Raw genomic sequence first — 24,004 nt, 5'->3', positions numbered from 1 at the left:
ACTTGCAGTCGCCGCTCGGGCCCTAATAATAATAATAAACATTACAATTTCAATAGGGCTTTCGCCAGGCGACTTGCAGTCGCCGCTCGGGCCCTAATAATAAACATTACAATTTTAATAGGGCTTTCGCCAGGCGACTTGCAGTCGCCGCTCGGGCCCTAATAATAATAATAAACATTACAATTTCAATAGGGCTTTCGCCAGGCGACTTGCAGTCGCCGCTCGGGCCCTAATAATAATAATAAATACATACACAGAACCACAATCAGATTCATTTGACAAGAAGGAAGTACAATTCAATGTGGTCCAAAGATCAACAGAAAAAGCAATAAACATTAACATTAAACAATAAACATAAACAAAATCATGTGTACAGTGTAAGAAAGAGAGGGACAGTAATTTACAAAGATTGTCTAGTGTGACCATGTGCTAGCATAGGCTACATGGTAACAACTGTGTGTGCAAAAAAGCTAAATAGAAATATAATACCAGTGTAGATATAAATATAAATGTGAGTGTGTATCTGTACTAACAGGATAAAACCATTAAAAAAATAAAATCCATATGCATCCACACATTGTAGGACACAAATGAATACGAATTAAAATGAGATATGGAGGTGCAGAGGGGTTGGTGTTTACAGTCTTTTACTGTCCTTGTTAAAGATGGTCATTGTCTGGGGAGAGAAAGCTGTTGTTGGTCCTGGTTCTGGAGGCTCCCAATTATAAGAGCAATTAACTGTAACTACTTCAAATCCCAAATGACATCTAAACCAGAATTTGCATCATTCTATCTCAGTTTTATTCGTGAAATTTCTTTTAGCTGTTCTTCCCCTACCACCTGCATTCTGAAAAGACCCGCCCTACTCTGCCTCTGATTGGCTTAGGCTAACATTCTTCCGCTAACAATAACCAATCCAACTCCTCATTCTGAAACCTAGGCGACGTAGGTAACGACTGCTAGCCAATCAGAGGCAGTGTATGGCGTATCTTAGAGGAAAGCGGGTGGGGGGAAAAACGTGCATTGTCGGAGGGCGTGTCCTTGCTGGTTTCGGGAAGCAGCGGGTTTGTGTCACTCCGTTCAGCATTCATGAGAATCGGATAGGGTGTGCGATGTGGAAACTACGCTGAGAAACCTTGTTGCCAGCTTCTCTTATCGTGACATTACGAGGTTTTTTCTTTTTATGTGACGCCTTTAAAAGCTCGCCGTTGAATGGTAAGAAACTCGCTATCCTTATATGTTGTGAAGTTAAATGCCTTTAATGCTTATATATTTTTGTGTCATGGCATCGGATGCACTGTAAAGTAAATAGGGGCTTTTTTGGAAGGAGGGGGGCATGCGCAGTGTTTATTTGTATAAAAATAATTATATCCCTGTTTTTATGTCACTATAGCACTATATGGCACTATAGAGTAATATGTAAACAAGTTAGGCACGGTGTAGTCCCCGGAAGGCCTTGATACATTGAGTTGATTGCCTTATTTCTACTTTTTTTTCTCCCCCTTTTTCTAATCAGCCAAGTTATGTCTCTAAACTTACCATCGTGTAAAATGAGAAATAACGAATAGTTTAGGTGAGGAAAGCGCAAGGTGTCGATGTTTAAATGAGTTTTGCTCATTGGTATCTACGTAGGCCGTGGTGCGTACGTGATTGCAACAGAGACATACGGTGGTTTGCGTTAATATGGGTTTGTGTGGTCTGTCTTATGCCAGTTTTCAGACTCAAGATCAAGTTAATTGGGGACAAAAGCAGTGTCCCCATTTGACGGTGGGTTAGGGTCAGGGTTGGGAATGTTACTTTGGAAATGTAATATGTTACAGATTACTAATTACCCTATTTAAGATGTAATAAGTAATGTAACTATTTCAATAACTTTATCAAAGTAATGTGATGCATTACATTTGATGACTTTTTGATGACTTTTTTTGTTTTCTAAACATTGTTTTCAAGTGTTAAGCTCACCAAAATCTAACATGATTTATAAGAAAGATTATAAAGAAAGATTTAAGAAATGTAAGAAATGTATTCATTAGTTCATGTAGAGTTTGGAACATAAAATAAAGCTATTTTATGAAAAAAGTCAAAAGTCTGACATGGGCTTAATTTAATGACACATTTTTTTCTCAGTAACTAACGGATTGCAGTTACATTTATTTTGTAATTACATTACATAACGCTGCTACATGTGACTAGTTACTCCCCAACACTGGTTAGGGTTATGATCACACTGGTTAGGGTCTTCAGGAAATGGATGACCATGGTGTCATTTTTGTGTGTTTCAGTGATTTGGCTATCCCCACAATGTCTAGAAGTGGATGGTCCAAGCGTTCAAAGTCAGGGGCACTACCAGGCCTGGCTGAGCCTCCTCAGGGTCAAGGTGTCCATGTTTACCTCTTTTGGACCCAGGAAGGAGAGCGGTATCTGTCCCACACAGCTGGAGAGGTCACAGCAGAGGAGCTGTGCATCTCGGCCGCAGAGGCTGTAGGTGAGAATGACAGCTTTGACCGTCTAAGCCCAGACAGGTCCATCCAAATTAAAGCAGTTTGTTTTGAGTTTCTTTTCATGTGGGAGCGAGTGTGCATTTGTAACCTCAGAGTCTTTTCCCCAGGGATAACGCCTCTGTGCCATGTGTTGTTCGCTCTGTACAACCCACTGTCTCGCTGCTGGTACAGTCCAAACCACATTTTTAGTCCAGAGGAGAACTCCAGCCGCATTGTAGTTCACTACTGTATGAGGTTAGTTGACGTCATTCTAATTGTGTATTAAAAAGGCATATGTAAAACTTTGATCAGATCAACATTGGCTGCCACAGTGTCCTCTAATAGCTGTTTTCTTGCACTCAGGTTTTACTTTCGGAATTGGCATGGACTACATGAGAAGGAGCCGACTGTGTCCCGCTGTGCTTTCAGATCTGTGACAGATCAAGGGGGTTCCCCTCTGCTTGAAATCACTTCCTTGGAGTATTTATTCTCCCAGGTAAATGTTTAACATGATGTATCTGATTTCCTATTCGTCAGTTGTATCCATAGACTAAACTCTTCGCTTTTTTTGTCTATGACAGGGTAAATATGAATTTGTGAACGAAATCGTACAAATGGAAGATGTTGAGTCAGACGACGAGCTAAGTCGCTTCAAAAACGAGAGCTTAGGGATGGCTGTACTTCATCTTTCACATCGGGCAATACAAACAGGGTCCACCTTACAAGATGTGGCGGAAAAAATCGGGTAATGACTTCGAATGGAGCAAATGCTTTTTCAGTTACAATTATTACCATCTGTACACCAGGTAGTAACTGGTAACAAAGATATTTTATGGTTTATCTTATTTTAAATATCCTCTAATGATAGATATGTTTTTGTTTCACTTTTATGTTTTGCCTTTTTATTGTTATTTCAATCCTATTTTCTGCTTTTATGTAACCCAGTTTTCCAATTGGATCATTAAAGCTTCTTATAATCTGATATATTCACTGGATCCAAGTAACATAAAGGTGTCTCTCTTTTTTTTTTACAGCTTTGTGCGCTGCATTCCTAGGTCATTTGCTAAACACATCTCTAAAGACAACTTCCTGACTAAAATCAGGATCCGACGAGTGTTTACAGACTTTGTGCGATCTTTCCAGCAGCATACTGTTGACAGGGGGCGGCTGGGCACTCAGGAGATCATGTATAAGTACATTGCTACGCTCGAACACTTGGCACCACGTTTTGGCACAGAGACCTTTCCCGTATCCCACCTGGAACTGAGCGAGGACGGGGATGGAAGCAGCTCTTACTCCACTACCACCCATGCCCAAGGTGTCTCAAAAGACAACTTCAGAGCTCCAGCCACACATGAAATAATGGTGTCTGGCACCAAAGGGATTCAGTGGAGGAAGATGTCCATCCAGAAGGTTTGTCAAAACATAGTTATACCTTTTTATGATGATAGAATTCATGTTACATTTCCTGCCAGTGTGGACTTTTCATTCATTCCATGTCTTTACATAGGCGCAGGCCAACTCTTACCTAAGAAATGACTACATGAACTACACCAAGAAAACAAAACAACAGTCCAGCCAGTCGAATGTGAACACTCCCAATGAATGGACTTCCTTCTGTGATTTCCCTGAAATAAGTCATATAGCCATCACTGGAGTTAATGTGTGCATTAGCACTCAGGACAACAACTGCATGGTGAGAGCACTTGTTTACCCATTTATGTAAAAGCTGCAGTACATTAATTTACTTGGTAAATGTAGCCTTCTTGTGATGCATTAGTCTAATTGATACACTTTGTATTAGCCATTCTAGCATCAGATTATTTTAAGTGTCTGAATACACTGTATGCACGTATGCCTAGATTCTCATATATTCTCCAATTCTATATGTGTGTGACTATAAGAGGTTTTTTTACGCTTCGGGCATTTTATTATGTTTTGAATTTGTATGTGACTGTATGTGGGAGCTCTGATTGTAAGCTAGTGGTGTTTGTGTATGTGTATGTAGGAGGTTCAGATGAACTCCAGCCAGGAGGCCCATTCCTTCATCTCCCTCCTAGATGGATACTACCGGCTGACTGCAGACGCCCACCACTATCTTTGTCATGAAGTGGCTCCCCCAAGGGTAGTACTGAGTGAAATAAATGGACTACATGGACCTATGCAGTAAGTTGTTTTTCCCCCCCCCCATACCCATGCACATACAGACACGCACCAGCTATAAAGAAAAACAGTGTGTTATATCACAACTCTGGTGTGTTTCCAGGGATGATTTTGTGCTACAGAAGCTGAAAAAGGAGACAGCAGAGGAGGGAGCTTTCCTTGTACGTTGGAGTGCTCTCGACTATAACCGCATCATCCTAGCTGTCCTGAACAAGAACGAGGTAAGTCAACACCCACACTCTTCTCTGGGAATTGTTGCAGTGCAGTGATGGTGGAAATTTACTTTGTGTGTGTGTGTATGTACTTGTGCCCAATAGAATGGATCGACGCTGAGCCACAAGCAGTTTCGGATTCAGCATAAGGCTTCGATGTTCTGTCTGGAGGGCTGGGATCGAGAATTCTCCACTGTGAAGGAGCTCACAGACAGTCTCAAGACCTTCGTACTCAAGTCTGGTTCGGACAGCTTTACTGTCAAAAAATGCTGTTTGCCAAGACAAGGAGGTTTGTCTTCATAGGGTCTCAGTTTTGCTGCTTTATGCCATTCTTTCCCCCCAGTGTGTTCAAGATTACCGTGTGACTGAATGGCTGTGTTGGGGGATATTTAAGTTTGTATATGTGTGTTTGTGTAACGCAGAGCCATCCAACCTTCTGGTGAAGAGGCAAGGTGTCAATAACCAAGTTCAAACTGACTCCTTTTCCCTGAACCTGACACAGCTACGCTTCCACCAGATAAAGGACAAAGAGATCATACAGGTGACCACTCGCCACCTCCATATGACTTCCTGTTTCACCTCAGCAGCCTTGTGTTCTCTGCTGTATGACTGACCCGGTGGGTGTTGTATTTATCGAACAGGAACAGCATTTGGGCCGCGGGACCCGAACGAACATCTACTCAGGACGTCTGATGGTGCGCGGCGGAGGAGGCAATGATGAGGACGATGAGTTCAACAACAACAACTTGGCTGACCGCAAAGGGATACGAGTGGTTCTCAAGATTCTAGATCAGACCCATAAAGATATTGCACTAGTAAGAAAAACCGCTCACTGAGAAAAATAACAACGGTAGTTCATTGACTCCAAGCGGATATTAACATTTCTTTCTATATTCTCTCCATGTCGTAGGCATTTTTTGAAACCGCAAGTCTCATGAGCCAAGTATCCCACCGTCACCTGGTGTTTGTACACGGTGTATCAGTGAAAGGATCTGAAAGTAAGAGGGCTAACATTGATCACCCTCACACAGTCGCTTCTACTTTTAGGTCCGCGACTTCCTCCATTTGCTACTTCCCCATCACACATATGACTAGTGTTTTGCGGACAAATGTATGACTCTTGCACTAAGTGAACCATGAGGCAAATGCAAAACCGCACACGTCACACACGCTGTTCTATTTTGAAGAGGATGGTGCTTGTTTACATGTCGCCGGAACCTCTCAAAACATGTTCCTACTTTACAGACATCATGGTCGAAGAGCTTGTGGAATTTGGGCCTTTGGATGTTTTCCTTCGCAGAGAAAGGGCTTCAGTGACTCCTCAGTGGAAGTTCATCGTTGCAAAACAACTTGCCAGCGCCCTCAATTATCTTGTGAGTTCAGACACTACTTTGTCATTTGTATGCTACAGATTTTAATTCAATACAATTCACTTTAATGACCAGGCAGCCAAGTAGCTAAGTGGTCATTAAATTGGATTGATAAAAGTGAAGTGGAACAGTTTATCTCTAGATAATCTTACACTTGAAAGTCATTTACAATCACCTGCTATAGGCCATTTGGTGAAATATTTAGAAGCATGTGGTGTATGATTCACTGCATACGCAGCTCTTTAACTGGACACCACATTTTGAGTTTGAGCTGCTGCACTCAGATAGGAAATGAGATACGTCTTGTTATCAAAAACAAGCTTTAAGATAAGTGTTGCAAGTGAAGTTCATCTCTGCCTCATGAATAACAGTGTTAAGAGTTTGTGTTTAACTTATTTTTAACAATACCCTGCATCCCAAATGGTTTATATATTTTACATTGGTTTTGTATTTCTATCATTGTAGGAGGCCAAAGGGCTGGTTCACGGAAATGTCTGTGCCAAAAACATTCTGGTGGCGAGGCGCGGACTTGAGCATGGTACTACTCCTTTTGTCAAGCTGAGTGACCCAGGAATTTCCCTGAATATCCTTTCACGGGAAGGTTAGTACTTGGAAATCAAATTTTAATTAACCTCATGGTTATGCAAACTCTTCATCTTCAGATGCTTTGTATTTTGTGTGCTCTTTTGCCTTATTTTGATCAGATTAATCAGGAAACGTCAACTAGGCCACTTCCTGTGACTTCTTCCTTGTTTTCTTGCAGTTTTATGTCACAGTGGTTTCATTAAGGCTGTTCAAAGTGAAATAATCCTGAATCTGAATATGAACAAGTATCCACCAAGCAAAGTAGAGCAAAGACCTGGGATCATTAAGTGATATTTTTTGCAGCTGCTGACATTGAACTTGCATAGATAAATAACTTCGTAGATTCTTTAAGAGTACACAGCGCCAGTTGTTGTGAAACCAGGTATTTTTTCTTTTCTACATTTTGTATAATTTAAAAGCAATAAAAAAACATAACACAACAAACATTACTTCAAACATATTTATTATTGCTATTCTGCTTTACAGAGCGTCTTGAGCGCATCCCATGGATTGCTCCAGAGTGCGTCGGCAGCGACGCACCCATCGGCAATGCTGCTGACCAGTGGAGCTTTGGTGTCACGCTGCTCGAAATCTGCAACAATGGCGATCTTCCCATGAGTGGCAGCACATTGTCTGAGGTAGGATCATATCACAGCTCTCAAGCATCCACCTGCTCATTTTATCCTTCCGACCTCTAATTGTAACACCAGACCCTTTGCCTTTCCCCTAACAGAAAGAGTGCTTTTATCAGCAAAGGGGCCGATTAGCTGAACCGTCCTCCCAGGAGCTAGCCCGCTTCATCAGCATGTGTCTGACCTATGAGCCCGTGGAGAGGCCATCGTTCCGCTGTGTGCTCAGAAAGCTCACAGAACTCATGATCAAAAGTGGGTTCTTTACTTGCTCGCCTTGCTTATTGTTTTTCTTTCACCCTGTCTCAGTGCATTTAATAAATAGAGGGTTTTTTTTGTCTGCACACAGATCCTGATATATCTCCCAGCGAAACTCTCCCTGACACAGACCCCAGTGTGTTCCATAAACGCTACCTGAGAGAGTTGCGGGTTTTAGGAGAGGTGAGTTCTGACACCAGATCTCCAGCAGCTTTCTTTTTCCTTTATCTATGTCAAAAAAATAATTCATAACCCAATGTTCTGTCTTCAGGGTCATTTTGGAAAGGTGACTCTATACTTGTATGACCCCACCAACGATGGGACAGGAGAACGCGTGGCAGTGAAGGCTTTGAAACAAGAAAATGGTCATGTGCCTGAGGGGTGGATGAAGGAGATTAAGATCTTGAAGTCCCTTTATCACAGCAACATTGTGAAATATAAGGGCTGTTGTACTGAAATGGGTGAGTCCTCTGCTGTCATCTGTTTTCTGTATGTATTACAACTGAAACACATGTCAGCATACAGTGTTTACATATGCAAAGGAGAGTTTGGTCAATACCTCTCTTTTAACTTGCTGTGCTGAGTGAGTAATTCAAGGGATTGATTTTTGGACCCTGCTGTTCCTCTGTAAATACTGAGAATCTGTTAGAAGTGCAACACTGCTTTCATTTTATATCAATATTTTGAGCTTTCAGCACAGCCTCTGCAGCACCAGAATAAGCAACAGTTCATTATTTGGAAATAGGAGGATAAAAGCAATGTCACATTGTCCATTGACAGGAGGACAAGTGGTGCAGCTGATAATGGAGTACCTTCCTTTGGGGAGTCTGCGAGACTACCTTCCCAAACGCAAACTGGGTGTCCCTCAGTGCCTTCTGTTTGCTCAGCAGATCTGTCAGGTGAGTTTAGGTGCTTTTGCAGTTTGTGATACTCATCCATTTCCACTTGATCTCATCATATTTTTGCTGTTGTGTGCAAACTGCATTAAATGTCAGGGTATGTTATCCTGCTTTAAGAATTACCTTTGTTTTTTCATTCACTCTTATATAATATGTTAACTTCAGTACACTTGAAATTGCCTTAAGTAGATAATCCATCACATTAAGCTTTAATTTCATTTTTCTGCACTCTAGGTTTCTATGTATTCTCATTAATTCATTTAGTTGAGTAGTTTCATTGCAGTAGCATTATGTTACACTGTGCTTTCTCACAAAAATCTCAAGCAAATCCCTTGGAAATAATTCTTCAGTGTATGCTGAAAGACTTTTGCATTTTATCAACCAGTCAGCTCATTTCAAGGCTTGTCAGGCTTGACATTGTAAAATTGTCACATTATGATTGAATTTATTTTTTATAATTACATTTTTGGTTTCAAATTCACACGTTGCGTCCTCTCGGAAATTTGATGTATATTTTATTTCTGTTTTTAAAGGGGATGGAGTACTTGCACTCAAAACGATACATCCATCGAGACCTAGCCGCTCGTAATGTCTTGGTGGAAAATGACAGTGTGGTTAAGATTGGAGACTTTGGCCTGACGAAGTACATCCCAGAAGGAGAGATCTACTATCGTGTTCGGGAAGATGGGGACAGTCCAGTGTTCTGGTGAGTTCATGCAGCACTTAAGAGTACTCCACCAATTTAGCATTGCATTCCTACAGCATTGTTAGTCAGTTTAAAGAAAGAAAAGGATCAAAACCGATGCTACACAACCAGATCTGTACTCTTCAGTCCCAACTGATTTTTAAAAAACAAACAAAACAAAAAAATAACATTATACTCTACCATTGACCCGTAAACAGACTTTGATGTCTATCATACATTTCATCTTTATCAGTGTGATTTAATGCTTTGTTCTCTGCTTTTGGCCACTAAAATGTATTTTTTGCACTGTATAGGTACGCCATCGAGTGCTTGAAAGAGAGCAAATTTTCCTTTTCCTCTGACATTTGGTCTTTTGGAGTTACGCTGTATGAGATCCTGACCCGCTGTGACCAGCGCCAAAGCCCTCCAAATGTACGTCATCACTTGCCTCATATATCAAGCTCAAACCTGCATATATTTACATGCGACAACTAAATTTGATTTATTTATTACTTTTTTGTAGAAATTCTTTGAAATGATGGGGTCGGCCCACGGACAGATGACTGTGATGGTGCTCATAAAACTGTTGGAGAAACAGACCCGATTGCCTTGTCCCAGAGAGTGCCCACATGAGGTAAAGAGGAACATAACACACCCATAAACACAAAAAAATATATTTGAATTATTATTATTGAATTATGCAGTCTATTTTCACACATCTTTTTAAAAATGTTTTAATTAACAACAGGTGAAGATCCTAATGGACCAGTGTTGGGCTGCAGAGCCTGCACAACGGCCATCATTCAGAACCCTCATCGAGAAGTTTGAGGCTATTCGCCGAACATACGACTGGCAGTCTAATATAAACTTTTCCATGGCTCAGGTTTGCTGATTGGGACTCAGTGAAGAGCCACTTGTCTACACGTCATCATGTAACAACCGTATATTACAGCTGAAAATGTGTTTCCTGCTGTGTAATGCCTGCTGCCTCCATTTACGCGACCTGAATCAGAATTGAAAAAATCTGATTCCATATGATTTTTTTTATTTGCTCTTCACCCTGTTATGAAAAAAAAAAGCGATTTGGGCCGCTTTTACCTGCACTCTGAATGTAGCCATATTCCTGATAGACTTCTCTTTTTATAAAAACACACTGCTCTCCTCTCTTATGTGCTATTAATGCAACAGTAAACTCAGTCTGTGTATTTTGAGGGGGAAAGGTGATGTCAGCAACAGAGTGTCATTCCATGTATTTCTAAAGTTAAAGGTTTGCATATGTCACAGTAAGTATTAAGAATATATGTAAGGTCGGGAGAATACTATCTTTTATGTTTATTGTTTGTACATATTTGACTGTAGGTCAAATACAGTCAAATATTTGACTGTATTTATATGCATTTAATTTTTTATGAATGAAATTGTCAATCTAATAAACCATTTTCCACATTCCCCTTTCATTTAAGAATAAAATATATATTTGTGCACATATCAAAAAATGCATAAAAAGTTTATTATGCAATGTACCAGCCTGATTTGGGTGTCACCAGGTGTCCTACATTCAATAAAGCACAGCTACATCTCTGTTACATAAGAACTCATTGATCACTATCTAAGGGGTGTACTGCAAGGAAAATAACATATGCTAATATTTTTCTAGGTCTGTTCAAACTCCACTTAGTTTAAAAAAGCAAACTTATCCCACTTGAAAAATGAAAACAGGCAATATCACTGATTGTACCACACCTGTCCATGCTGGCAACAATGCACCTATATCCTTACTGCTAAAAATTAAAAAAAGAAGAAGATTAACAAGAACATGTCTGCTCAGACAATGAATCAATTCATTTCATTTTGTTTATATTAGTGTGTATGGAACTGACTGGCCCAATCATCCAGATGCATCACAGACCAGAATAGAACCATCCATCCTGTTAAGCAAGTCAGGTTTATTTGTAGAGCACATGGTCATTCAGCACTCTGAATATTACAGAGTTCTAAAGCTGTAAAAAAATTTTAAAGTTTTAAAACAGGTAGCTAACATGCACACGCACCTAATTAAAGGCAACACTAAACAAAATGTGAGATCGAGTTTATTATTCCTTGAGTTTATTAGGTGTGAAAACCACAAATCTGCTGGTAGGCTGTTCCACACTTCAGGATAATGAGCACTGAATGCTTTGTCACCACATTTTGAATGAACTCTGGGAATCAGGAGAAAATGGTTGTCCTCATCATGTCAAATAAACTGTAATCACCATGCCATCATGTCAAATATTCAGAGGCTAGGCCAGTGCTTTAAAGACCAGAAGCACAATCTTAAAATCAAAATTGTAATGGTGTTTATTTGTTTGTTATTTGTTTTAGTTAAGATACAGGGCAAAGCCTTGGATGGCTTTTACACATTTATATCGCCAGTTTTTTGACTTTGTAAGTCCAACCAAATACATGGCATTTTTATGTTAGCAGGTGTTTAAACCAGTGATCTACTGTATATAGATCTGAAGAAACACCCAGACCCTGCAGCAAAACGTTTTTGTTTTTGTTTTTTTCCACTGGATAAGGCTGTCTATACTGTCACAGTCTTATATAATTCAAATGGACAGTCATACAAGGGTTTATTTTAAGGCACGGGCTTTCCAACCACACTGCCATCACAACAAACCAGCTGCAAGTTGCTCACCTTCCAGGAAAAGTACCTCAAGGAACAAAGGCTGAAATGGGGAATATATCACTGAAAATGTCCAACACAGGAATAGTCCAGTGGTGTTACCATCAGCTGAGTCACTGAGTGCATACTGCAGTACTATAGTAGTATACTGTTGTTCATTGTGGGAACATGTATGGCTGGCTGTCTCCTGTCTGACCCTCTCAAACAAGGAGGATTAGTAGAGTATTGTATTAAAACAACAAAAGAAATCAAAGTATACAAAACACCCTTACAAGGAGGCATTAACGATTAGAAAAGATTACCAATTAAAACATATTTAAACAAATACCCATATGTTCTACATATGATTCAAAACAAACTAAAAGTTCAAGTATAATAAATCCACAGTTTATTTAAGTTATCTCTTCTTCCTCTTCTTTTTGTTATTATTATCATGGCCTTAATTGTGTTATTTGACATGTTTTTCGTTTTATTGTATTAATCTTAATACTAGGGGGAGATTGGGTGTTGGTGGTCACACTTTTTACTTTGATTTGAATCCCTCAACAACTGTTTCAACCACATGTTGTAGCACAGAGATAGAGAAGTAGAGAAAAAACTAAATTTAGCTCTCCCCTCATACTTTTTTATGGTAATAATTGTTTTATTATAAAACCATTGTTTAAAAGCCTAAAAGCCTAGAGAAACATTGACAAGCTGGATATTTAAATTTGACATGATGAATACTAAAATTTCTCTCATCTCAATGTCAAGTGACTCAATGTAGGTGACCTCTGACCCCACCTCTAAAAATGTCAGTACCCACATTATGAATATGATAACCAACCCTGTTCTCCGCTACTCACTATCCAAGATTATTAAAGTCAGACCTAAACATAACATTGAAATGCAACATTGTCCATAGTTTAAGGTTATGAGACAATTATATGCTGCCCTCCTCATGCATAGTTTTATTCAGTTCAAGTCTGTCTAATTAATATGTCTCTAAAGTCAGATTTATAGGCCCCCACTAACCAGTGTTGGAGAGTAACTGGTTACATGTAATGGCGTTACGTAATTTAATTACAAAGTAAATGTAACTGTAATCCGTTACAGTTATTGACAAAAAAGTGTCAATAAATTACTTATGAAAACGTTGATGATTACAAAGGGGTCAGACCTTTAAAATTTTGCTCAGAAGGAGGATCTTTTTCCTCATTTTAAAAATATTTAACATATTACTAAATACATATATTGCTTTATAATTACTTGAAAAAAGTTTTTTAAATTTTAAATTTTTATTTTGTAAATAAATCAGGATGTGGGCTTATTTAGATCACACATGGGTGTAAATGCGACATTGTCCATAGTTTAAGGTTTTAAAACAATTATATATCACCCTCCTCATGTATAGTTTTATTCAGTTCAAGTATGTCTAATCAAAACGTTCCTAAAGTCAGTTGTATGGACCCCCACTGGCCCCCGAGCCTCCACTGTGTGTGATAAGCAGCATGTCACATCCAGCTTTGTGTTATTCAGGGAGCAGCCGTAGCCCCACCCCCCCACACTCCGTTACGTCGTAGTCATGGAGAATGCGTCCCTCTCTCGTCCAATCAGAAGCGTCGCTGGGGCCATGTGTGTATTGTTTAAACTGCTCAAATCTGACCGAGTTCACAGACCGAAAAAACTTCACACCAAACTGAGTGATGGCGGCCGTCGTGTCTGTTAGCACAGCTGCCAGAGATGAAAGCACCACAGACACAGGGCTCGGTTTCGCTTCTCGCCCGCTCCACGAAAACTACGACGTGGCCGTGGACCACCATGAAAACTGGAGAACCGGAGAGCACCGGCACCCCGAGCTCGTCGAGCCCGGCGAGGAGGACACGACACCGGGACGCGAGTGTCAGCGGAGGGTCGACGAAGACCTGACATCACTGAGCCCCGACGAGATCGACAGCCGCCTGGAGCGAACTCGCCGGGAGTTTTACAACCGTAGAAAAATCATCATGAAAAACTTACCCCCCGATGTTAGCAATCAGGTATGAGTAGGGATGTTTAAATTTAAAAATCCATCGATGATTGATTGATTGATTGATTGACGCGATTTTGGGCTAACGGCAGCCTTAGCTCCACTATGCTACCTCCGTTAGCCTGCTAGCCATTTAACTCGTTAGCTGCCTTTTTAAAACTTCAATTGATGCAATTTAAAAAAAAAAGAAAAAAAGAAAACCTTTTAAAAAAACATCTACAACTTATTTAAAGAAAGCACGTCGTTAAATACAACCTGCCCCAAACCATTAGTGTACTTTAATGTGTAATTAGTTTGTGTTGGTTGACTTAAACGGGCTTTAACTGTGCCAGGTGGTCAGATATCTGTCACCTATGGTCGGTCATCTGTGGCCTGTATGACCTGCCAGCTCGGCCTTGTAGGAAACACTTTGATAACTTTTAATAATAGCTGCGTAATTTCTCCATACAACTATATTAAGATAAGCTGTCGGTAATTATACGCTTATCTTGAATGCCACAGGTGCTTTGAATACATTTTATTTTGCTCACCAAAGCTCTTGTTTGGTTGTCAGTGATTTACTCATGATGCTACATTTTTTTTGGGAACGTGCCTGACTCGTGGGGAGCGGGGTGGGCCTGCGGGCGGTACCATTGTTCAGAGGGGGGAGAGAGAGGCAGAGTGAGAGATAGAGATAGAGAGAGGGGGGGGGGGGGGGGGTCAGTAGTGGTAGTTCGAGATGTGAGTTGCATTACAACAAAAGGTGGAAGGCGTGTGGGGACAAAACGTTTCAGAAAATGCTAGACAGCATCGCCATTTGGTCTGTGAATGGGCAAAAGCAGTGCAGAACAATTTCTCCTACAACAATGAGTCAGTTATTCACCCCCCACAACCCCCCCACAGGTGCACTTGCGTTGCTTGTTTCCCCCACTGACTATGAATGTGTTATGTGATTTACCAAAAATCTGCAATTGAGTAATGATGCTCAAAAATTAACAGCCAAGAAAGTAATAGTTTTAATGTGCAATATGATACCCTGTTTACAGACTGAATCACCAGTATTCCACCAGTAAATCCATAGTATTTTAAGAGACTATGATGGTTAGATCTCAATTGGATCTTCTAGGGGGGTCCGGCTCCTCTGGAAGAAATTTTGTACATTTTTTTAGTCAAATGCATCATTCTGGTGCACTCAAAATTAAGAGGTTATATTAGAGCCCGACAGATATCATCTGCCAATAGGGGCTTATTAGGTCTGGGCGATATGGGCAGAATCAAATATCACAATATTTTTGACCAAATACCTCTATCGATATTTGGACAATATTGTAGGGAAGAGTATTGGTGCTTTCACAAAATATTAACACAATGAGATTTTTGATAAATAATCATCAGTAATGTGAATATAATAACAATCTGTTATGCTCAGAAAATTACATTTTTACTGTAATGCAGCCTTTAAAAAGCATAAAAAGACAATCACAATATTACGATATTCAAAATCTAAAGCGATATCTATAAAATATCACTATCGATTATAATATTGATTTATTGCCCTGCCCTATGGCCTATCACAGATATATCGGTGTTTATGCTGTCCGATATTTAAAAAAAAAAAATCTAAAAATAAAACATTATGTATAATTAATCCTTTTTTCTAATTCAAATTTAATATACATATTAAATTCACAGTTAAGTTTACTGTTTCAGTGTACTGATGTCATCTTATAAAAAATTATTATTATTTTTTTTATTTCCTTATATTGGCGTGGCCCCAAAAATCCAGTAACGGTCGGGCTCTAGGTTATATCTTTAAAAAAAGAAAAAGTGCTCTAAACTATTTAGTGCTTTAGTAATTTAACTACTGGTTGTTTAGGTATCAATGGTGATGACACAGCAAAAAGTGTCACACCCACAAAGCATGAGAAAGACATTTTTATCAGTTCATAAATTGATCCAAACAAACCATCAAAAAAAGACTAATGTCCATGTGTCAGCTCTGAAACAAAGGAGGCGGAAGTGATTATCCAAGTTCAGCTAGTTCATTACTTAGGAACATATAAAATACTGTTAGATTTTTACTTTTTTTCAGTAAATATCTTTTTCTACTTTGTTTCAAGTTTGTGTCGTTTTTCTTCAAATAACTAAACTACAAAATACTCTATTTATAATTAACAGGGACTTTTAATTTAAATGCCTGGATGTAACTATTTTCTTTCACTATCTACAGGAGGTCCATGAACTGCTGGGCAACTATGACTTGAAGTACTGCTTCGTCGACAAGTACAAGGGCACAGGTTAGTTTATCTGCTCGTCCGTCCCATTAGAAACCATGTGTTCCTTGAGTTGTCTATTATACAGAGTAAACAGACATGATAGTTTGTTGAAACCATCCAGGATGTCTGCATTTTGATCAGTTCACCATTTAGAGGAAAGTAGTGGAGCTTTAATCTTATCATTGTTGAAGTTAAAAGGGTTAAGTTCATAACAAGGACACAGTTGTTGACTTAAGTTGAATAAAATGAACAAAAAACATGTGGAGGGGACGCTTTTTTGTCAAAAACATCATCATTTCCATTCTCATTTCATTTGCAGCTTCAGTAAAGACATAATCTAGATGTGCTCCAGTATTTCATCACTGGTGGTGGTGGCTAGAATTTTGGCTGTTCATTTAATTAGCCTAATTATATCCCTCTCTTACTCCATGCTGATATGTATTCTAGCTCTGCGGAGGTGTGACTGTAGTCTGTGATGTACACAACAGCAGTGCTAACGGCATTGGCAGAGATGGAAAGCTGTTGTGAGGATTTGCTAGCGAGGAAGGTCGTGTCTAGCCAGCGATCGTTTTTCCAATGACTAATTTTCTCCGAGTGGGGTTGCCATGATTTGAAACTAATCTGTCGGTTAAATGTTGGGGGGGGGGGGGGAGGTGGCTCGTTGCAAAACTTGTGTGGTTGGACTACTCTCAAAAATGCAATTTTACTAGGACAAGCTAAACAAAATGACTCGAAATTGGAGTTAATTGAAGTAATATTAATAATTATTGCAGAAATATTCCAAAAATATTCTTAATTCAAGGAGGTTACAGAAAAATCAAACACAAAATCGAACACCAAAAGTCAGAGTAAACATGTGGCAGTTAATTAATGACATGTTTTGGGGATCTGTCTTGCCAGTTGGCCGGTAATATTTTATCTTTAAAACACAATAGAGATCTTTTTGCTCCTCTATCAAACGCAGGATGATGGCTGTACTTGAGGCACAGCACACTATTGGGCTCTAGTGTGTGTGTCTGTCTGCTCTGTAACTGTACTCTATCACATAAGTAGACGCACTAGAAATTGGTGCCGATACATACGAACTCATACAGGCTTAAATGTGACTTTTGTAGCTGTCACTAGTGGAAATAGTGGAGATGGATGATTCTTGTCGGCCTCTGTGACAACCACTGTAATCTCAATGAGGGACATGTTGCAGCGACATAGCTTTTTATTAGTTTACACATATACAAATGATATAGATTATACACATATAGGCAACATAAAATGTGATGGAGAAGTGCAGAAAAACCCTCAGGGGGGCTTATTCTAGGAATTCTCCAGTGTGAGGATTACATTGATCAAAGGAAAAAAGATAAAACTAAGATTATTAAAAAGTAAGGTCAAAAGAGAGATTTCACAAGAGATACAGATAACAGATTGTACATATATGCTGCACAGTTGCATAAAGACAACTAAAATTAGGATTGGGTTGTTTACAAAGATAATCCATAAGGATGATATTTCATCGATAGAAACAAACCTTTTACAGCTTTCTTAAAATTTCCAGGTGTTAAATTTAAAAAAACTGAACCTCCTGTAGATTAGACCAAACTGTAACTGAGACGTTCGACAGATAGGAGGCCTGAGTTTAAAGTTGTTATGGGTAGAATATACAGGAAACTGGTGACAGTAGACAGAAGAGATGCTGTGCGGAGACACTGTGCCACCAGCGTTGTGACAAATGTCACTCTCTGACTTGAAGCCAAATTGTATATATTGTCCCTCTTCTTCCCTCTGTCCCCGTCACCTTCAGCATTTGTGACACTGCTCAACGGGGAGCAGGCACAGTGCGCCATCAAAGAGTTCCACCAGCACGCGCTGCGGGACCGGGAGATCTCTGTGCAGCTGCAGCCGACCGACGCCCTGCTGTGCATCGCCAACTTGCCCCGCGCCTTCACCCAGCAGCAGTTTGAGGAGCTGGTACGACCCTTTGGCAACCTGGAGCGCTGCTTCCTGGTGTACAGCGCCTCCACGGGGCACTCCAAGGGCTACGGCTTTGTGGAGTACATGAAGAAGGACTCTGCGGCCAGGGCCAAGTCGGAGCTCCTGGGGAAGCAGCTGGGCTCGCGCATGCTGTACGTCCACTGGACCGAGGTGGGCTCGCTCACGTACCCGATGCTGCACTCCAAATGTCTGTGTGTGGACCGCCTGCCCCCGAGCCTGCTGACTGCCCAAGACCTCCGCAACGCACTGGCTGACACCCATGCACCAGTCTTCTGCCAGGTCAAACTTTTAACACATGATTGTTTTGTAGGGATGATTTGTTATTGTTTTTTTTTTTTTTTAGGAAGTTTGATCACATATTTGATCTGTCAATACTGTTCACCTTTACCCCAGATTTCATGTGGTCACTCAAAGTTTCTATAGCAATGAGCATTACTGGTTTCTATGGTGATGACCACCTGACTCTCCCAGGTGGTGTCATTCAGCAGGCTTTTCTGGAATGAGAGAGAGGGGTGTCCTTTTAGCACGACACACATAGTAGCACTTTTCTGCTTGTTCCAGGGCTTTTTTCTTTTTTTCTTTTTTTTTTGGGATTGTGGCAAAGGCGGTGATGATTAAGGGTCACGTGATATTTTAAAAGAAAATGTTGAGTTTCCCACCGCTTTTTGGATAAGCTACAGTTGGCCTGTTTTTTCTTTTTTCTGTTTTGGAAGTCATGAAATGTGGTGGTATTAAATCATGAGGCCACTGAGACTGATAGTGAGTTGAGGGCCTTCAGAGGGAAATTTAAGAAGCTCATTCTCAGAATACCATCTATACTTATTGGTAATGGTAAATGTTGAATTCTTCATTATTTAAGCTGAAGATTGCAAAAAATTAAATATTTTGGACACTTCATAATTAATAACATATGGTTTATGTAAATGACACCTACATTTTCTTTTTTTACACACACACACCCATTTTGATCAAATCCCCCTAAATTTTGTTTTGTTTGCATTTTTATAGAAAATGTTATTAACCTTTCCATTGTGTAGATTTAGATTTCGGAAATAATTTTAAACCAGTCTTCTAATGATGGAGCATCTTGTTGCAACCACTTCTTAGTCAGGGTTTTTTTCCCTCCGCCACCAACATTTTCAATACAGAAAACCCAGGACATTTTTTTTAGATTTTCATCATTTTAAATGTATTTTGAGCAGTGATTCTAGTACATTCCAGGGGTTTTACAGGACATACATGTGCTTTAAAAAAAGCTGTTGCACTCAAATGTGTGCATTCATGGTATAAGTGGAAAAATCCCAGGCTTGCCAGTCCAGCCCTACCTTGTGTGAACAGTATTTATTGGCAACAGAAACTAAGGCTGATCATGTTTCTGTGAAATTTTAAATTATTTCCCGCCCCACCCCACCCTCCCCCCTCACAGTTGGCTCAGGGACAAGATGGAAGTTTCCGGCGCTTTGCGGTGTTAGAGTTTGCCACAGCTGAGATGGCCGAGGAGGTACAGCGACTCACTGACGGCAGACTGCTGGGCGGGACACACATCAGGATGTCCTTCTGTGCCCCGGGCCCTCCTGGAAGAAGCATGTTAGCCGCTCTGATTGCTGCCCAAACCACGGTGAGCACATCACATGTTTCTAATGAATATCCAGATATAACATTCATTTAGCAGTTGCTCTTGTGCTGAATGTCTTGTTGCCCCTCTCTAAGGCTGTGAACAGGGGTAAAGGTCTCCTCCCTGATCCTACAGCCATGCAGATACTCACAGGCCTCAATAACCCTGCCACCCTCAAGATGCTGCTGAACCCACTGTCACAGGGACACAAACAAGGTGAGCAGTCCTTGCTGGCTCTGTGGACACTTTGAATAGTGTTGTTTTAGGTTTTGTTCTGGTGCCACGGATCCTGACGTGCTCGCTTTGTGCGCAGGCCTTCTTGGGGCAGCCCCTACGATGCCGCTGCTGGCCAACCCCGCCCTCTCTGCTGCCCTGCTCCAGTTGCTCCTGCAGAACCAGGCCAAGGCCCAGCAGGTACTGCTACCTTTCTGCCTTTTGTCTGACATGTTTCTCTCAGCTGCTCAGCCTGTTTTGACTCATCCTCTCCTACTCATACACCCCCTCCCCAAACTCTGCTCTTTCCCACTTTACCATTAGCATGCCTTTCTGGGAAATCATCTTCTGTGGGCTCAGGTGCTACACAATAAAGAAACCCCTTTAGTGCCTTGTGTGAGTGATAATGGTGTTTGTGTGAGATGGTGAAGCTAGATGGATCCTGATCTTTTTATGTGGTTGCTGATAGAAAACACAATGCTTGAGTGGGTAAGCTCTCGCGAGCAAGTAGGTTTTGTGTGTGTGTGTGTGTGTGTGTGTGTGTGTGGGGGGGGGGGGGGGGGGGGGGTGGTGGCACTTTTGAGTGGTGCTGAGTGATGTGGTTGGTGTTCTATTGTGTGCAAAAAGTGTAAATAACCCATTCTGTAAGGACTTTATTTCATATGTGGTGAGTAAGCCTCAGTGCTGACTAAGTGTGCTTGTGCAGTTCAGCAGTTTTCCAACACTGAGGTGTTGCAGCCAGGTTTGTGTGACCCTGAACTCTGTTCTCTCCTTTGGCCAGCAGGCAGGACTCATTGGGGAGAATCCCCTGGCGTCTCTGCCTGTCCAGCAGGGAGTCCATCTGCTCGGAGACCTGCCGCAAGGTTTGGCATCCGCCGACTCCAGCCGTAGCTCCTAGAGCCACAAACTGCATGTTTTTGCTTTGCTTGTGATGCTAAACATCTGTAACCCTGTTTGCCAGTTAATCGTGCTTTCTGCTCTTTACATTAGTCATGATTTTTTGGTCACAATGCTAGATCCTAATCTCAATCTTAATGTGTTAAATCATGTCGGTAGAATTCCACATGAGAAATGTACTGAAATTGATTTTTTTTTTTTTTTTTTTAAACCAAAAACTAATTTGTGCAAATATTATGACAAACATGAATGCTGGGTAGCAAAACGGATTAAAAAATGTAAAATTACATTTTCGTTTTCATGTTTTAATTTAGTCATCTCTCTTAATTCCTTTAGGTGGTGGTGTTCAGGGTCTTGGTCTTCAGGCAGATCCTCTGGCCCCCCTGAAGCCAATGCCTCTTGGCAGAGCCCTGGCAAGGGAGCAGGAATCTCCCACAGCAGCGTGTACCTTCCCCCAGACTTCCTCTCCCACTCTGCAGGGCATCTCCATGCCTCTGATGGGCAGCATGATGGGGGCAGATGGCCTCACAGCACAAGGGGTGAGGTCCCAAGTAATATCCATAATAGGCTTCCTGCCAAATCTTGTCCAGCTTTTTTTTGGTTTCGTTTATTTATTGTTTATTTTGAACATGTTGAAATAAGAAAATAAAAATGTATAAAGGCAGTAAAACAAATAGAAATGTCACCAAACTTTAGATAAACAACAAATGATAATCATTCAATGTTTGAAAAGGGCATAGGATTCCTTTGTTTATACTCTATCAATCAAATCACAGCCACAAACATTCAGAACAACACATCAGTTTAGTGCAGTTATAAAATGAGAAACTGTCTTTTATGGCAGAAGTGAATAATGTTTTCTCCTCTCTCAGGTATCCATATTAGGAGATCCTCCCAAAGATGTGAACCTTTCCCAGAATGCCTTTCTCAATGTCAGCAATGTTTTTCCTTCAGGTGAGATGCTCTTTTGTAGTCTGTGCTTCTGGTTTTCTTGCTCAGCAGTTGTTGTTTTTTTGTTGAATGCATCAACTCTGGTATTCAGGCAAATATCCAGCATGTCATGCCTGTCTGCTTTCCCATATATTCAGGAGGAAACTGCAGACCTCACCCCTATAGAAAGAGGCCTACACTAAGCAATGTGTCCAACCAGCACACACATCAGAGCATACAGCCAAACTACAACTTGCGCTACCAGGAGTCATACAGCCCAGACTATCCTCCTATACACCAGGTGACTACTGAATTGCTCTGATGTATTATTTTAATTAGTTTATTTATTTATTATTTATTTACAATGTTTTATAGCCATACAGTTATTGCTGCTCATTCAGTGTCCTGTATGATGTGATCTGGTCTGATTCCCATCTGGTGTTTGTCCTCAGGATCCCTTGGCCCACTTGTATGAGCAGCAGGAGAACCTTGATACTGGGGCCCTGGCAGGATTTGGACAGCAGGTACTGTTCAATCTACCGTTACCAGGAGACGTGCTATAAAATGATAGGCTGTTAAATTGAATGCATTCGTCCCTCCAGTAATGCAGCTGTGGACTTTGTTTATCTCTGCAGCTCTCTCGTCACCCTGAGTACAGTGAGCGGTTTTCCCACTACAGTTACCCTCCCAGCCCACCTCTGTCCTCATATTTCAGCTCAGGGCCTGAGGCACCCAGTAATGGTAGCCTCCCTTCCACCCAACTCAACAGGGTAAGCCAAAAGCTTTGGATTAATTTGGCCTTTTTTTTTTGTGCGTGTGAAATTAATCTCTGTTTTTGTTGCAAACTTTTGATTTCTTGTCTGTGTAAGAGCATAACAACAGCACTGGGAAGAGTGGAGGGTTTTGTTCCAAAAATAAGTCTGTGTTGAATAATTAATGTGAGTGCATGAGCCTCAGTAAAGGAAGATTTAGTCACTGAAAGTTGGTTGTTTGTCCTCAGGCTGTGGGAATGCCTCCTGTGTGCCACACCACTAACTACCCTCCAGGCCTGGGGATTGCCGTGAGGGTAATTTAGACACTTTCTTGTCTATGCTTTAGTTTTAGTTTAGTTTTTTTACACATGATTTGCTCTACATTAATTTATCTTTCTTTACAAATTGTAGACTCCCATTGGTAGCCACAAGCGTGTCTTCTCCCGTCTGATCCCCTCTCCGGAGCCAAGCCCAGAGGGTGGATATGTGGGCCAGCACTCCCAAGGCCTCGGTGGCCATTATGCAGACTCCTACCTTAAGCGCAAACGTATATTCTAAATACAGCTAAAGGCTTCTTGCTGTAGGAGTAGCCATTCAACAGCCAGGACACAATGGAAACTCCTCCGGTCTCCTCCAGTGAACTCTATAACTTGGATTTGTCTACTGTGTACTCCTGTGAGTGACCCCTGGAGGGCGCTGAGGAGTGCAGCCTGTTTCTATCTGGACAGTCGTCACCCCACGGGAATTCTTGGTGGTTGTTTTTTTTTTTTTTTTCTTGTTTGTGTGTGTGTGTGTGTGTGTATATATGATTTTTATTGTGTTGGTATGTGGTAGTTTTTACTTTTTTTTAATTTGCCTTTTAATTTCTTGTTTAAAAAAATGTACAGTGAGGAAAAAAAATATGAGTTAACTAGCTAATGAAGTCTTTTCTCCTAAGCATTTTTTATTCCTGTGTTGAGTGTGGTGTGTCAGCAGAGCTAAAGATAGTTTGGCCAGTTTTCAATGGCAGCCATAGGTTGCTTTTTATGATGTTTGACATCGATTAAAGTGATGCTGTCCACAATTTCAGGCAAAGGGACTTGGATAGTATTAAAAACAAGCTTTATTTCAAAGGCGCTACACTTTTTTTTGATAGCCTTCCTTATTCCATGTAAAAAGTTCATTAGTTTGTTTAATGATATGGTGTTTTTGTGTTGTGGTGTTCTGTTCCCCTCCCCTCCCACAGGGTTGTGTGTTTTGCTGTATGCCTCTCTCTATTTCTTGCTGTAATTCAGGCTTCTCCTCACTGGTCAACATGCAGCTTTCCATCCACCAATGATAGCTGTGTGTACCTGGCTGTGTATTAGGACGGTGAACCTTTTTTTTTTTTTTTTTACCAGAACCATTCTGGCACATT

General features: G+C 40.7%; 2 protein-coding genes across 3 annotated transcripts; both read left to right on the top strand.

Annotated features, from left to right (window-relative positions):
- The first annotated feature begins 1,084 nt into the window (after positions 1-1,084).
- Positions 1,085-10,727, top strand: tyk2 (tyrosine kinase 2). Of its 2 annotated transcripts, XM_062438772.1 has the most exons (25): positions 1,085-1,215; positions 2,283-2,485; positions 2,609-2,735; positions 2,844-2,976; positions 3,062-3,225; positions 3,515-3,893; positions 3,991-4,176; positions 4,489-4,646; positions 4,747-4,864; positions 4,961-5,144; positions 5,278-5,396; positions 5,497-5,670; positions 5,766-5,853; positions 6,101-6,228; positions 6,691-6,826; positions 7,163-7,192; positions 7,297-7,448; positions 7,544-7,694; positions 7,789-7,880; positions 7,969-8,158; positions 8,478-8,596; positions 9,130-9,302; positions 9,596-9,713; positions 9,805-9,915; positions 10,030-10,727. In XM_062438772.1, exons 2-25 carry the CDS (start codon positions 2,302-2,304, stop codon positions 10,171-10,173), a joined length of 3,558 nt encoding a protein of 1,185 aa, XP_062294756.1. In that variant the 5' UTR covers positions 1,085-1,215; positions 2,283-2,301; the 3' UTR covers positions 10,174-10,727. The 2 variants fall into 2 exon arrangements, with proteins under 2 accessions (XP_062294756.1, XP_062294757.1); XM_062438773.1 differs by lacking the exon at positions 7,163-7,192.
- A 2,907-nt stretch (positions 10,728-13,634) lies between these two features.
- Positions 13,635-23,386, top strand: raver1 (ribonucleoprotein, PTB-binding 1). Its single transcript, XM_062438776.1, has 14 exons — positions 13,635-13,967; positions 16,167-16,233; positions 18,011-18,480; positions 19,628-19,819; positions 19,912-20,032; positions 20,130-20,230; positions 20,811-20,892; positions 21,263-21,465; positions 21,799-21,880; positions 22,015-22,157; positions 22,309-22,380; positions 22,492-22,626; positions 22,857-22,922; positions 23,020-23,386. The coding sequence occupies exons 1-14, from the start codon at positions 13,635-13,637 to the stop codon at positions 23,164-23,166; spliced, it is 2,214 nt and encodes a 737-aa protein (XP_062294760.1). The 3' UTR covers positions 23,167-23,386.
- Positions 23,387-24,004: the final 618 nt, after the last annotated feature.

The sequence above is a fragment of the Scomber scombrus genome, chromosome 18, assembly GCF_963691925.1.
Source record: "Scomber scombrus chromosome 18, fScoSco1.1, whole genome shotgun sequence".
Taxonomy (NCBI): Eukaryota; Metazoa; Chordata; class Actinopteri; order Scombriformes; family Scombridae; genus Scomber; species Scomber scombrus.
The sequence above is the reverse complement of the archived record's forward strand: the minus strand, read 5'-3'. Positions and strand labels throughout refer to the sequence as shown.

Bases quoted from the DNA above. Each gene is read 5' to 3' on its own strand.
- tyk2 (XM_062438772.1), top strand. From the start codon at position 2,302: ATGTCTAGAAGTGGATGGTCCAAGCGTTCAAAGTCAGGGGCACTACCA. The intron at 4,865-4,960 runs GTAAGTCAACAC...TGTGCCCAATAG, and splicing joins CTGTCCTGAACAAGAACGAG to AATGGATCGACGCTGAGCCA. The intron at 9,714-9,804 runs GTACGTCATCAC...ACTTTTTTGTAG, and splicing joins AGCGCCAAAGCCCTCCAAAT to AAATTCTTTGAAATGATGGG.
- raver1 (XM_062438776.1), top strand. From the start codon at position 13,635: ATGGCGGCCGTCGTGTCTGTTAGCACAGCTGCCAGAGATGAAAGCACC. The intron at 18,481-19,627 runs GTCAAACTTTTA...CCCCCCTCACAG, and splicing joins ATGCACCAGTCTTCTGCCAG to TTGGCTCAGGGACAAGATGG. The intron at 20,231-20,810 runs GTACTGCTACCT...TCCTTTGGCCAG, and splicing joins ACCAGGCCAAGGCCCAGCAG to CAGGCAGGACTCATTGGGGA.